Raw genomic sequence first — 14,094 nt, 5'->3', positions numbered from 1 at the left:
ATGGCACTCAGTACACACGCGCACATATGACTGTAACAAAACAATACTTACCCACACTGCGAGCAATGCACTCTGCTGTTTTCTATTTTACTTTATTCTATTCTACCTATTCTAAAAATGCTGGCCATAATCCACCAAAGGACTGCAACCACAGTTTGAAAAACACCGACTTAGAGCACTGAGAATCAAGAACAGACGGCACATAAATGACCCAAGATATAATTCTGATTGTGGTCTGGATCATAAACCTGCATCACATTTTAAATGACTATTGTCTTAGAGACAATAAGCTTTTTTATGGGGGAATGGGTGGGTGGAAAAATGGGAGCAGGGCTTCTGAAGCTCACTAATACCTGAAGAATATGGCAACACGAGAAAGCACTGACCCAGCTGCTTTGGTAAATGGAGGAAAATCATCTCAGGGTTGCTAGGAACATGGGTGAGACCAGACTGTAGAAAGATCCCTCAAAACAAAACAGTTTGCCATTCCTTTAACAATTACCAACGTCAAGAACTTGGAATTATGCCATGGAAGACAGAGCTTAAGATGGGGTGGAGCCCTTACCTCCACTGCCCCCTGGGCCTAAAGCCTGGTTTCCTTATGGGTGTTGGGGCCACGCAAACAAGTCTCTGTTTTCAACACAGTCAAAGTGGGAAGTGGGACGTGTCCCAGATGATCTGGAACAAGGCCAGGGTCCTAGGACCCTGCTGGCGTGATGGATGAGGTCCACAAGGAAATGGGCAGAGGGTCAACTTGTCTCTTCTTTCACCAAAAAGACTGCAAGGTCTATAGTTCATGGTCACCCTAGCGCTGCTGCCATCTTTCATGTCCAGAGTCAAAGCCTGCATTTCTGTAATGCATATTCCCTATCCTGCCAATATCACAGATACCTTTAGGGGGTAGGGTGGGGGTTCGGAAGAATCCTTCACCAGCTCTGAGGCAAGTACGGCTAGGTGGGATCCTGGAGGCTTGAGGAAGCACACTGTGGTGGCTGGTCTGGATGGTAGAGCGTTTGGTGAAGCAGGGCACGAGTCACAGGGAGGTCGTCAGGATCTGAGAGCCAAGAAGGGGTGGGTGAGAGGCTGTGGGTCTCCTGGGCACCCAGGCCACTGGCTTTTCTGGGACTCACCCACACCCAGCTCCTGCAGCAGGCTGTGGTACTCCGGCTTGCTTTCCAGCAGTTTCAGCAGATTGGTAGACTCCATCCGCTCCAGCTGCACCTCCCAGTACACATAGATCTTCTGGTTGAAAGTGACATATACGAGGCAGGGGCTGTTACGGCCCTCTTTGCAGGCATACAGGCCTGGAAGATGTGGGCAGGGGGACAAAGGTCAGGAAGTTTCAGTGCTGGTGGTGGGGGGCAGACAGCAAAACACAGACCTTCGAGTCAGCACTTCCTATCCTCCACTGATGTCCGGAAAAAAATGAAAGGTTCTCTATTTGTTTTCTGTTAGGAACTCAGTAAAACAGATAAGATGGGAAAAGACCTGGCTCACTTCAGATGTAGAAAAACCATAGCAACAAAACCCAGGCAGAACAGAATCCAAAAAGGTGCTATTTGTTGATTTTCCCATCTTAGTGATACCCCTGGAGTGATGAGGGACGGCCTTGCTCGCCCAAGGGCGAGACTAGCAGAACACGATCAGAAAGTAAGGCCAATCCAATCCCTCCTTCCAAAGGCATCACCCAGTCACCCAGAGAGTGAGTGCTGCCTCCCAAGGCCCCTGACTTGGAACTAATGAAAATGTTCTAGGAGACCTTTCTCCACAGAGACCTGGCATGCTCAGGTGGAAAAGAACTTCCTGATGTCTTCACACATCCCAGACCGATGACAGAAACTCATGCCATTCTTTAAAATATTCCGGGGTGGAGATGCTGCTGTCTTTTATTTCTTATTTAAGATTGTCAAGATGGCAATGTAGTGACCACCCCTCACCCCCAAACAAAAGAGCTGAAGAACTCCTTGGTGAATGAAGACTTCCATCAGGGGGTACGGCAGAAAGGGAAGTGAGGGGCAAACACTTCCCTGGCATATCTAACACGCCTGTCTAACTTAAGTGTGGTCAGCAAGGGGCCATGAGGGCGGGGGTCACCTGCACAGAAGGCACGGATGTTTTCATCCACTTGGAAGCGGACAACGGTGCGGTTGTGGTCAATGATGTATGTCTGTCCATCCCAGGCGCATGCAACTACCTCCTCATGCCCGTTGCCCTGAAAAAGGCCAGAGACAAGGAACATAAAGGAGCTGCGGACTGGACTCTGGATGACAAACAGCCAGCTGGGGAGGAATTTCACCCATGGGCTGGGCAGTAAATGGGACTGTCAAATGAGCTGTCACATAATGCTCACAGCCACCGTAGGAAGTAGGCAATTCTATACTGAGGAAACCTCAGCTTGTAGAAATAGAGTCACTTACCCAAGGCCACTCAGCTAGGAGGCAGCAGAATCAGGACTCAAACCCAGGTCTGCCTCTTCTCCTAAACCAACAAGCATGCCTGACGACAATATAAAGTATAGCCCCTGCCTGCTGATTCAGGGGCCATAGTGACATTAAATAGAGATTTATATATGGACAAGAAAAACCTACAAAATATGCCTCTGGAGTTGGGACGAATAACATACTTCCAGGCTCTTACAGTAACTTTTCTTTAGGGCTACTACTTCTGCTGAAGTTATGGAAATGACAGACTTCTAACAGCACGGTATAGCGTTAACTACGGTAGAGTAAGAGGAAACAAACTCGCTTCAGATGGATTTAGACCTATCTAAAGAGACTTAAGGCCGGGCACAGTGGCTTACGCCTGTGATTCCAACACTTTGGGAGGCCAAGACGAGAGGATTGCTTGAGCCCAGGAGTTTGAAACCATATATGGTGAGATCTCATCTTTACAAAAAGTTTAGGAAAATTAGCCAAGTGTGGGGGCACACGCCTGTAGTCCCAGCTTCTCAGGAGGTTGAGGTGACAGGATGGCTTCAGACAAAGGTTGCAGTGAACCAAGAGCATGCCACTGCACTCCAGACTAGGGGATAGAGGGAAATCCTGTCTCAAAAAAAAAAAAAAAGGACACAGAGACTAAAGATAAAGGTTGGGAGTTCCCTGGGATGTGAGAATAGCCTGATTATTCCAAATCTCATCTCTCCATGTGGAAAATGCAAGAATGTTCTGCTCTGCCAGGTTTTCCACTCACGGTGACATCCAGTTTCTCCAGGGCAAAGAGCTGGTGATCCACCTGCACTGACCACAGCAGCTTGTCTGCTTCTTCCATTTCTTCCATGAGCTTCAGTGTCCCTGCCAGGGGGAGAGGCAGGCTGAGCGTGGGTGGGATAGGCCCCGAGCAGACCCTACAGGCATACAGCCCCCACGCCCCATCCCAGCATTGCTCACCATCCAGGGTGCACAGGGCAAAGAGGCCAGAGCCACTACTCTCAGTGCCGTGGCCTGTGGGTAGGACAGGAGGACCAGAGGAAGAAAACGTCAAGGGCAGGGCAAGGTCAGAGCCTACGGGGAGAGGGGCATTCTGCAGCAGCAGGGAAAGGACAGGGCTCGAAATGAGGGGCAAGCTATGGATCTCCACTCTCCCAGAACTGACGGCTGCCCCTCATCTCCCTCCCTCACCCCCACTGCACTTTCACCTTGTTTGATGTTGCCAATTAGGTGAGTGGAGACATTCTTGTTGTGGATACGGCCAGATGTCTGGTGCAGCACCACATCTCGGGTAGCTGGGGTCTCCCTGTACACGGGAGGGTGGAAGGATCAAGCGAGAGACCAAGTGAGCTGAGTTCTCCAGCCCTTTGTAACCCATATCCCTGCAAGAGCTTCTGGGATTTGAATCAGCTTAGAAACCTGCCACTGACCCTATCTGGTCCATGTGGCAAAGAGAAGAGACAGGGATGGCGCTGCCAGGTTGGAATCTCAGGACCTCTTTCAGGTGCTACAGAGTTAGAGCCCAGGATTCCCTTGGTCCTAACGTAATCTTCCCCAGTGGGGCAAAGGTGCTCGGGCTGGGACCTAGATGAGGCAGCTCTGCCAACTGCAGACCCATTTGACTACCACGTGCCATCTGGGAGCCCATCCTGCTTCCATGCACCCCCACACCATCCACAGGCCTGTACCCCCTTACCTACTGCCATCTGTGGGCCCTTCGGAGGCAGGAGGGGACCCAGTGTCCTTTTTCCAGGTACACAGTAGAATTGCATAAGCACAGCCTGGCTGAGACACCATGAGTTCAGGAACACCCAGTGGTCCCAGAGTCACTGAGAGGCTGTCCACCTGCGCCAGGGAATGGGATTAAAGGGAGATGGAGACAGAAGGAAGTGGGACCCTGCAGAGAATGGCGGGGGTGGGAGCGGGGCGGGGATCTTGGGAACAGCCCTCTGGGCTTCAAGGGTAGCAGCAGGGGAAGGATGTCGAGTTTCCAGGGCTCCTGCCTGGCACCGTCCTCTCCACACAGACCACATGCTTTCCCCTGTGCATGACCCAGCTGGGGTCTAGGTCCTGATGCGGCCCACTCCACACCTACCTTCACAGTCCTCATTCTTAGCCCAACATGCCTTTCTCTTCGCCTGTTACTAGCAATTTCCCCTAAGCCCCTGATTCGAAATGGTCTTTGCATCTCTCTTGACAAGGTGACTTCACTGCTCCCCATCCTGGCCCTGTCCCATGACTGCTCTCCCACTGTCTCCTCCAGGAGCCCTTCTTCCCAGCTCCCTGGGGCCTTGCTTGCCAGAGTCAGCTGCTTACCTGACCCTCCAGCATCCATTTCTTGAGGGACACCAGCTGCCCTGTGAGATGTTCGGGACCCTCACCTAGCTCCTCCCAGCGGAAAGCTCGCACCACACGGTCTGTGTAGCCCACCACCAGCTCACAACACCCATCTCCATCTGTGGGCATGAAAGACAAGATGGGTTTTGGAGTCCCACGAGCAGCTCCGGCTCCTCTGCTAACAGCGGCACCTTCTAGCCAGTGTGGCTGCATGCCCGATCTGCAGTGCTGCTCACTTCACACTCAGTCGGCTCCCGCCCCTGTCTGCGTTTGCGGCATCTTGCCCGTCCATTTGGTCCATCTGTTCCGCAGCTCCTATCCGCTCTCTGCCTTCATACTACTCAAATACGCAACTCAAGTGTCCCAATTCATCCCATGTATCTCCCACCACCTACAAGCCGCCTATCTGTATGGCTCCCTTGCTTGCCGCTTTTTTTTTTTTTTTAACCAAATGTTACTTTCTCAGTGAGGACTTAGCCCTAACAACTCCATTTAAAATTGCTACCTCTACCTCGACACTCTAGCACTTTCTGCGAATTATGTTCTCCACTGCACTTACTATTTTTTTTTTTTTTGAGACAGAGTCTCTGTCACCCAGGCTGGAGCGCAGTGGCACAATCTTGGCTCACTGCAACCTCTACCTACGGGTTCAAGCAATTCTCCTGCCTCGGCCTCTAGAGTAGCTGGGATTACAGGCATATGCCACCACGCTCAGCTAATTTTTTTTTTTTTTTTTTTTTGAGACGGAGTCTCACTCTGTCGCCCAGGCTGGAGTGCAGTGGCGCGATCTCGGCTCACTGCAAGCTCTGCCTCCTGGGTTCATACCATTCTCCTGCCTCAGCCTCCTGAGTAGCTGGGACTACAGGTGCCCGCCACCACGCCAGGCTAATTTTTTTTTTTTTTGTATTTTTAGTAGAGGTGGGGTTTCACTGTGTTAGCCAGGATGGTCTTGGTCTCCTGACCTCGTGATCCGGCCACCTCGGCCTCCCAATCTGCTGGGATTACAGGCGTGAGCCTCCGCACCTAGCCTAATTTTTGTATTTCTATTGGAGACGGGGTTTCACCATGTTTGCCAGGCTGGTCTTGAACGCCTGAGCTTAAGGGACCTGCCTGCCTCAGCCTCTCAGAGTGCTGGGATTCCAGGTGTGAGCCACGTGGTCGGCTGCACTTACTATCTTTTTTTTTGGAGACGGAGTCTGTTGCCCAGGCTAGAGTGCAGTGGCATGATCCTGGGTCACTGCCACCTCCACCTCCCAGATTCAAGTGATTCTCCTGCCTCGGCCTGCTGAGTAGCTGGGATAACAGGTGCCTGCCACCAGGCCTGGCTAGTTTTTGCATTTTTAGTAGAGACAGAGTTTCACTGTGTTGGCCAGGCTGGTCTCAAACTCCTGAACTCAAGTGATCCACCTGCCTCAGCCTCCCAAAGTGCTGGGATTATAGGGATGAACCATCGCATCCAGCCATGCACTTCCCACCTTCTAATATACCACTTAGTTATCTTACAAAATGTATAGTGTTTCTTTTCTTTTCCTTTCTTAAGAGAGACAGGGTCCCACGCTAGAGTGCAGTGGTAAGATCACAGCTCACTACAGCCTGGAACTCCTGTCCTCAAGTGATCCTCTGACCTCAGCCTCCCAAAGCGTTGGTATTACAGGCGAGAGCCAGCACACCTGGCCTATATTGTTTCTTTTCTGTCTCTTCATAGTAACGCCCAGGAGGGCAGCAATTTTGGTCTATTTATTCACTACGGCTATTCCAGTGCCTTGAGCGATGCCTGGCTTATCACGGGGGCTCAGTACATAACCAATGCATAAATGAATACGGATTCTCCCTCTCACCCCAATCCCTTGGGGTCTGTTCTAGTACCCACTGACTCCTACTCTCCTGGCTGCCTGAAAGGTAGGCATGCCCACCGATGTCACTGATCAGCATGACCTTGGTGTTGGCTGGGATGTGCTGCTTGAAGACTGGACGCTGCTCCTCTCCCATTAGTGTCTCGTGGTGCCCAGAAGCGTCCAACACCTTGGCAGGTGTCAGGTCAAACAAATGAAACCAGCCTTCAGCACTCACTGCCACCAACAGGTTCTAGGACAAACAGAGGTATAGGAGAGACGGACTGGGGAGGGAGTTTTGGAAACAAGCCCAATAATCAGATCACAGAGGTCAGAGCTGAAGCCTTCAACCTTCAACTGATTTCCGCTGTGAGCTAGGAATCAAGAAAGGTCCCCTGTAGTTCTTACCTTTCCTTTATTACATACATCTCCAACCCCAACGCAAGTCAGCTGTAAGAGAGAAAGGGAGGCTCAGGGAGACGCCAAGGGAGACCAGTACTCCCTGATCTCTGTGGAGCAAGGAGCAGGCGGGTTTTCTAATCACCATCATTCACCGAAAACTTGTGCCATAGGAACTATGGTGATAATCTTTATTAACTGAGTTACTGTGCTGCAGGTTTGGTTTACACAGACAGCAACATGAAGACCTGAGGTGGTTAAGACAATCTGAACTTAAAATAAAATAGGAACCCTATATTTAATCGAGCTAGGCGATCATATTTCTAGACTTATTCAAATTTTTGCCCCCATTTTTGACTATACTTTAAGATTAGACCATCTTAGGCAACTTCCATAAAGTGTCAAGGAGTACTCCACCACACAAAAACACCCCAGCACATGTATGCGTGTGTGAGGACAGGTGCGAGCGCTGGCTGGGGGCGTCCCTCCCTGAATCAAATTGGCTGCAAGTCAGTGGCTGGGCCCAGTAGCTGGGGAGTCAGGACACATGGGTGAGCACCTGTGTGGGAATCATCCTAGGCTGTCCCTGGACAGAAGGGATCCCTTCCCCCCTCCAGGCCCAGGGAAGTGAATACTGACCATTCCCTGGCAGGAACAGGTGAGCCATGGCCGACTGTCATCATTTTTATACACAGACACCTTCCCGCTGGTGTCTCCCACCACCAGTTCATTTAACTTCAAATGGAGAGAGAAGAAAGCGTTAGGATGGGACTCTGCTGAACCACTTCAAGCTCTTCTCTACTTAGCCTAACCAAGGGAAATCACAAGACCTCAACTTGCCTCTTCCTCAACTTTATTAAAAGTCTGGCCAGGTGCAACAACTCACACTTGTAATCCCACTGCTTTGGGCGGTGGAGGTGGGTGGATCACTTCAGGCCAAGAGTTAGAGACCAGCCTGGGCAACATGGCAAGATCCCATTTCTACAAAAAATTTAAAAATCTGCGAGGTGAGGCCAGGTGCAGTGGCTCACGCCTGTAATCCCAGCACTTTGGGAGGCGGAGGCGGGTGGATTGGTTGAGCTCAGGAATTCGAGACCAGCCTGGCCAACATGGTGAAACCTTGTTTCTAAAAAAATATAAAAATTACCCAAGCATGGTGGTGCATGCCTGTGGTCCCAACTACTCGGGAGGCCAAGGCAGGAGAATTGCTTGAGCCTAGGAGGTAGAGGTTGCAGTGAGTGAGCCAAGATTGCACCACCGCACTCTAGTCTGGGTGACAGAGTGAGACCCTACCTCTCAAAAAAAAAAAAAAAAAAAAAATTAGCCAGGTGTGGTGGTGCACCGGCTACTCAGGAGGCTGAGGAAGGAGGATCACTTGAGCTCAGGAGGCTGAAGCTGCAGTGAGCCATGATCGTGCCATTGTACTCCAGCCTGGGTGACAGAACAAGACCTTGTCTCAAAAAACATAACAAAACAATCTTTTGGGGCCAACACAGCCATAGTTTCCCAGTTCTTTATTTCCATTTAGGGGTGTGTGTGTTGGGGGTAGGAGAGGTTACAGAAATTGAGGCTACACACAATTTATGGCCCACCCCAGAAAAGTATGCCACCTGAACAGCTCTAGGCTACACATGCCTGACTTCGGCTCTTTGCAATTGCCCATTACAAATGGGACATGTTTTGAAAACAGCCCAAGATGGTGGAGTTTTGGAGAATCTAACTTCGGACCTCATATTTAATCAAGGGCCAAATAAAAAGACAATGTGAACTCTTGGGGCCCTCCCTCCTCTAGCAAGGCCTTTTGATCTTGAGGTGTATGTGGGAACCACACAGGATGGTGGGGCCTGAGTGGGTAGAGCCTGAAGGGGCTGCTCCCCACTCTGGGCCTCCAGTGCCCTCAAGTGATGGCTAAGTTCTAGGGAAGGGAGGTCCCTGCATGGAGCCTCTCCACCATTTGTATCTGGGTAGCTGCCCTTTACAGGGGCACAAGATGTTAACCAAGTGGCTTCAAACCCCACTCCTGCAAATTGCTTTATGATCTCCTCTTGGGGGTACAGCCAACATCCCCTTCCTGTCCCCAGAATACACTGAACTAACACTGTACTCTCAAGAAATTTAGTTCTGAAGGCAACAGAGATAACAGGTGAATAGTAAGGAAAAGTTAGAAGCGAATTGGAATTTATTTGAATCTTTGATTTCTGGCTGGGCGTGGTAGCTCACGCCTGTAATCCCAGCTATTTTGGGAGGCCACGGCAGGAGAATCGCTTGAACCTGGGAGGCACAGGTTGCAGTGAACCTCTGCACTCCACTGCACTCCAGCCTGGGATAAGAGTGAAACTCTGTCTCAAAAAAAAAAAAAAACTTTGATTTCTTTTTTAATTCTTATAATTGTTATGGGAGTTTCTGGTGAGAATATCAGATCACAGGAGCATAAAACTAGCTTTTTAAAAAATCAAACCTTCTATTACTTGATATTTCTTTTCTTTCTGTTTTTTTGTTGTTTGTTTGAGACGGTCTTACTGTTGCCCAAGCTGGAGTACAGTAGTGTGATCATGGCTCACTGCATCACACTGCAGCCTCAGCTTCCTAGGCTCAAGTAATCCTCCCACCCCAGCCTCCAGAGTAGCCGAGACTACAGGCATGCACCACCACATCTGGCTAATTTTTTCACTTTTTTGTAAAGACGGGGTCTCACTGTGTTGCTCAGGCTGGTCTCGAACTCCTAGACTCAAATGATCCTTCCATCTCAGCCTCCCAAAGTGTTGGGATTACAGGCGTGAGCCATCACTCCCAGCCAGTGCCTACACTGTTCTAAGGGTTGAGAATATAGCAGTGGAAAAAACAGATTAAAACATTCCTATTCTTATGGAGCTTACAGTAATGGAGCTTACAACTCAGGTGAAAAAAATGATAGTATATCTAATATTGTAGAAGTGAATAATAGTGTAATTCATTTAGATAAACACAATTTCAAAAAAGGTGGTGCTATAAAGCTATGAAAAAAAGGGAATGCTTTTAAACAAAGAAGGCAATCAGATAAAATGGAAAATAATGTATATCTGAAGGTGCTTTGATAATTTACTGTTTAAAAATGTGGCCTGGTGAGGTTGCTTACACCTGTAATTCCAGCACTTTGGGACACCGAGGCCAGTGTACTGCTTGAAGCCAGAGGTTTGAGACCAGCCTGGTTAACACAATGAGACCTCATCTCTACAACACATTAAAAAAATCAGCCAGACATGGTGGCAGGCACCTGTAGTCCCAGCTACACAGGAGGCTGGGGCAGGCAGTAGGATCATTTGAGCCCAGGAGTTTAAGGCTGCAATGAGCTATGATTGCACCACTGCCCTCCAGCCTGGACAACAGAGTGAGACCCTGTCTCTGTAAAAAACAAAAAAATTAAAAAATTCCTCTTCTGATTTTCTCATAAAATTGGACAGCTTGGCAGTTCATGAAGAAACATGAAAGCCCAGAAAACACAATACAAATTTATGAGAATAACTCTTTCCTCCCCAGAGGGGGTAGAGTCAAAAGCCTCATAAAATACCTTCTCCATCACAGCACTAGGGGGCGGTGGGAAATAAGCACAGGACAGTGAAGGAAGTGTGAAGCAGGGAGGCCCAGTAGGAAGACAGGGCAGAGGGTAGAAGGGGGCAATCCAGTGCAAAAAAAAAAAGAGCATCAGACACTATTCCCTTTAATGCTCCACCGGAGAATCCCCTATGTATTTCAGTCAGTGCATCTCATTACATGTTATTATCCGGTGACTATTACACAACTTGATTATGAGCTATCTGAGGACTGGAATTCTCTCGTTCATTTTTGAATTCCCAGAATGTAGCAGAGTCCTTGGTGCATAATGGGCAGCTCAATAAAGATTTGCAGAAAAACAGAATAAAATGCTCACAACAACACGAACACTTAAGAGACCACCAAACTGTGTGCCAGGCATTGTTTTACCTGCTTGACCTGTGGTAATTTATTTAAAAAATGAGAAGAAGGGCTGGGCATGGTGGCTCACGCCTGTAGTCCCAGCACTTTGGGAGGCCGAAGTGGGCTGATCACGAGGTCAGGAGTTCAAGACCAGTCTGGCCAACATGGTGAAACCCCATCTCTACTAAAAATACAAAAAGTAGTCGGGTGTGGTGGCGGGCGCCTGTAATTCTAGCTACTTGGGAGGCTGAGGCAGGAGAATGGCTTGAGCCCGGGAGGCAGAGGTTGCAGTGAGCCGAGATCAAGCCACTGCTCTCCATTGCACTCTAGCCTGGGGGACAGGGTGAGACTCCGTCTCAAAAATAAATAAATAAATAAAAAATAAAGAGGAACGACTGCTGAGGAGAGAAAAGGTAGGTGGAGATTGTTTCTTTAATTCAACCAAGGTGTAGCACAAGTTGCCAGGCACGCGCATCTACCATGAAGCAGGCACTGAAGAAACCGGACGTTATTAACACTGGGTTGTGGCAGTGATTGTTACCCTGGCGGGAGAGCAAAGCAGGGAAATACCCCAATCTAGTCCAGCCGAGTGGGCCAAGTCTAACAGCAGCAGACTTTGAGTTTAATGCCTATATTAAGCACGGACGGTGTGCTTAATTCTGTGAGGGTAGGAGGAGGTTCAGAGAAGTCTTCGAAGGGGCGGAGCCACAGGGAGCGCGGCATTGTTATTTCCACTTCACGGCTTTGAAAGGTGATTTTTTTTTTTTTTTTTTTTCAGACGAAGTCTTGCACTGTAGGCCAGGCTGGAGTGTAGTGGGCGAGATCTTGGCTCACCGCAAACTCCGCCTCCCGGGTGTAAGCGATTCTCGTGCCTCACCCTCCCAAGTAGCTGGGATCTGAGGCGCGCACGACCACACTCGGCTAATTTCTGTATTTTTAGTAGAGACGGGGTTTCACCACGTTGGCCAAGCTGGTCTCGAACTCCTGACGTCAGGTGATCCGCCCGCCTCGGCCTCCCAAAGTGGTGGGATTACAGGCGTGAGCCACTGCGTCCAGCCAAGGTAAGTGATTTGAGAGGTGACGCCACTGCAGGAGGCTTAACTCAGAAACAGTGATCCAGAAAACTTGGCCACCAGAGTTTACCAGGCTCCTCCAGTGAACACTTGACTCAATCAGGCCGAGGGATCAACTATCTATCCCACTTAAAAAATACTCCCAGGGGCCGGGCGCGGTGGCTCACGCTTCTAATCCCAGCACTTTGGGAGGCCGAGGAGGGATCAGCTGAGGTCAGGAGTTCGCGACCAGCCTGGCCAACATGGTGCAACCCCGTTTCTACTAAAAATACAAAAATTAGCTGGGCGTGGTGGCGGGCTCCTGTAATCCCAGCTATTCAAGAGGCTAAGGCAGGAGAATCGCTTGAACTCGGGAGGTGGAGGTTGGAGTGACCCGAGATCGCGCCACTGCACACCAGCCTGGGTGACAGAGGGAGCCTCTGTCTCAAAAACAAACAAACAAACGAACGAACAAAACCAACCGCGAACACTGAAGCTATCAATAAAGTTTTTCTCTTTAGCGCTCCATACTAGCCACAGCGCGCATGCTCAAGCTCACGTGGCACGCTCGGGCGGCCTGTCCCACTTCCCTTGCGCCGTCCCCGCACAGATCCAGGCTCTTGCAGTGCGCATGCACCTACCGTATCGTTATCAACGTCTCCAAGGCAGATAGCGTGCGGGAAGAGGCTCCCGCTGAACTCCAGCGCCACGCGCTGCACGTAGCTAACCGATCTCATGGCACCTCCAAGAGCAGAGGGAGCGGGGAGCCCCAATAAATGGTCCCTGAACCCCCGTCGCGACAGCCGCCAGAGCGGAAGGCCACCTAAAGCAGCAAGTTACGTCACTGCCTGAGCCTCCAATCTCTGCCTTCCTCCTTTAACCTCAGAGAGGAGGCGGGTCTTCCGGGCTTGGAGGCGGGCTTACCACCTCTGATGTGAGTGACAGGCCCACGGGCCACTCCTTTTCTCCACAGGGCTGCAGCCCATGGGTAAACCAACCCTGACGTGGCCCATCTGTTCCCTTGGCAACAGGGCTCTCAAGGGCTTGACCTAGTAACCTTGACCTTTTTCCTTTGTTTCCCTGGCAATGAAAATTCCTAGCCATCAGACCATTCCTGAGAATCTTACTAATCTTCGTAATAACTGGTAATTGCATGGTTTTGAAAAGTTGTTTTTTAAAAGCTAGCTACCCATTAAGAGTGAAAACAATATAGTGAGTTGCAGTCAGCATATAAAAAATTAAATACAATAGAATATATCAAGTGACTCCCAAGTAGTAAGATAAGTATAGTTTTTGTGAAACCCTTGTTTCAATTGTATACACAATTATATGTATATACTGGCTTATAATGTAAAAAAAATGTGTGTTTTTTTTTTTTTTTTTTTTTTTTTTTTTTACAGTGTATGTGTTTTCTGGTCCATAGTTTAAAAGCCACCTGCTGCAAAGCACATTTCACATATTTCACATAATTAGTTCAGCCACTAGGTGAGCTTGTATTTTTTTTTTTTTTTGGTAGAGGAAAACAGGTTCAGCAAGATTAAGTAAAATGGCAGAAGGAAGGACTGTGGGGCGGGGTGTGTGCTCCAACCAGAATTGTTTGATCCCAACCCTAGGGCTTCTCCATCATTTGCTATCATAGTTCCTAGGAAAGTTTTCAGACTGGAAGTGACAGTTGCCTGGATTCTGGATCTGCTCTGTCTTGTGGTCCCCCAGCACAAAGCTCTTGCATCTCACCCTCAGGGGCCTTACTCTTCTAGCACAGATGGGACTGTCACTCTCATGGCTGGCTTCTTGGGATTCTTTCTTTCCATGTTGAATCCAGTTCTGTCTTTCTTTGGGGTGCCTCATCAATCAGGGCAATATTTATGAAATCATACAGGTGTTCAATACATTTTTAGATTTAGGTCTGTAAACCCAGGCTGACTCACACTTGGTGTTTAAAAAAAATGATATCTGCCTTATCTGGGAATTTGGACCACGAGCTGTTCCTTTTTTTTTTCTTTCTTTTTTTTTTTTTTTTTTTGAGAGTCTTGCTCTGTCACCCAGGCTGGAGTGCAGTGGTGTGATCTGGGCTCATTGCAACCTCCGCCTCCCAGGCTCAAGAGATTCTTGTGT

General features: G+C 49.2%; 1 protein-coding gene across 4 annotated transcripts; it reads right to left on the bottom strand.

The window, feature by feature from the left end:
- Positions 1 to 73: 73 nt before the first annotated feature.
- ITFG2 (integrin alpha FG-GAP repeat containing 2) lies at positions 74 to 12,829 on the bottom strand. Of its 4 annotated transcripts, XR_012419875.1 has the most exons (13): positions 12,621 to 12,829; positions 7,634 to 7,729; positions 7,004 to 7,045; positions 6,677 to 6,848; positions 4,743 to 4,882; positions 4,123 to 4,271; positions 3,635 to 3,732; positions 3,387 to 3,440; positions 3,190 to 3,290; positions 2,418 to 2,478; positions 2,095 to 2,212; positions 1,131 to 1,304; positions 74 to 1,054 (listed from the first exon to the last, which is right to left on the bottom strand). XR_012419875.1 is itself a non-coding variant. In XM_005569813.5 (12 exons), exons 1-12 carry the CDS (start codon positions 12,714 to 12,716, stop codon positions 951 to 953), a joined length of 1,344 nt encoding a protein of 447 aa, XP_005569870.1. In that variant the 5' UTR covers positions 12,717 to 12,829; the 3' UTR covers positions 74 to 950. The 4 variants fall into 4 exon arrangements, 3 of the variants coding, with proteins under 3 accessions (XP_005569870.1, XP_065379634.1, XP_073862186.1); XM_005569813.5 differs by lacking the exon at positions 2,418 to 2,478; XM_065523562.2 differs by lacking the exons at positions 2,418 to 2,478; positions 7,004 to 7,045; positions 7,634 to 7,729.
- Positions 12,830 to 14,094: the final 1,265 nt, after the last annotated feature.

Source organism: Macaca fascicularis, chromosome 11 (genome assembly GCF_037993035.2).
Source record: "Macaca fascicularis isolate 582-1 chromosome 11, T2T-MFA8v1.1".
NCBI classification, from domain to species: domain Eukaryota; kingdom Metazoa; phylum Chordata; class Mammalia; order Primates; family Cercopithecidae; genus Macaca; species Macaca fascicularis.
This window is presented reverse-complemented; position numbering and strand designations above follow the sequence as displayed.

Coding starts and splice junctions, on each gene's coding strand:
- ITFG2 (XM_005569813.5), bottom strand. CDS start 12,716: ATGAGATCGGTTAGCTACGTGCAGCGCGTGGCGCTGGAGTTCAGCGGG. Junction 7,730..12,620: donor GAGACGTTGATAACGATACG/GTAGGTGCATGC, acceptor CTCCATTTGAAG/TTAAATGAACTGGTGGTGGG. Junction 2,213..3,189: donor TGGAGAAACTGGATGTCACC/GTGAGTGGAAAA, acceptor GGCCTTTTTCAG/GGCAACGGGCATGAGGAGGT.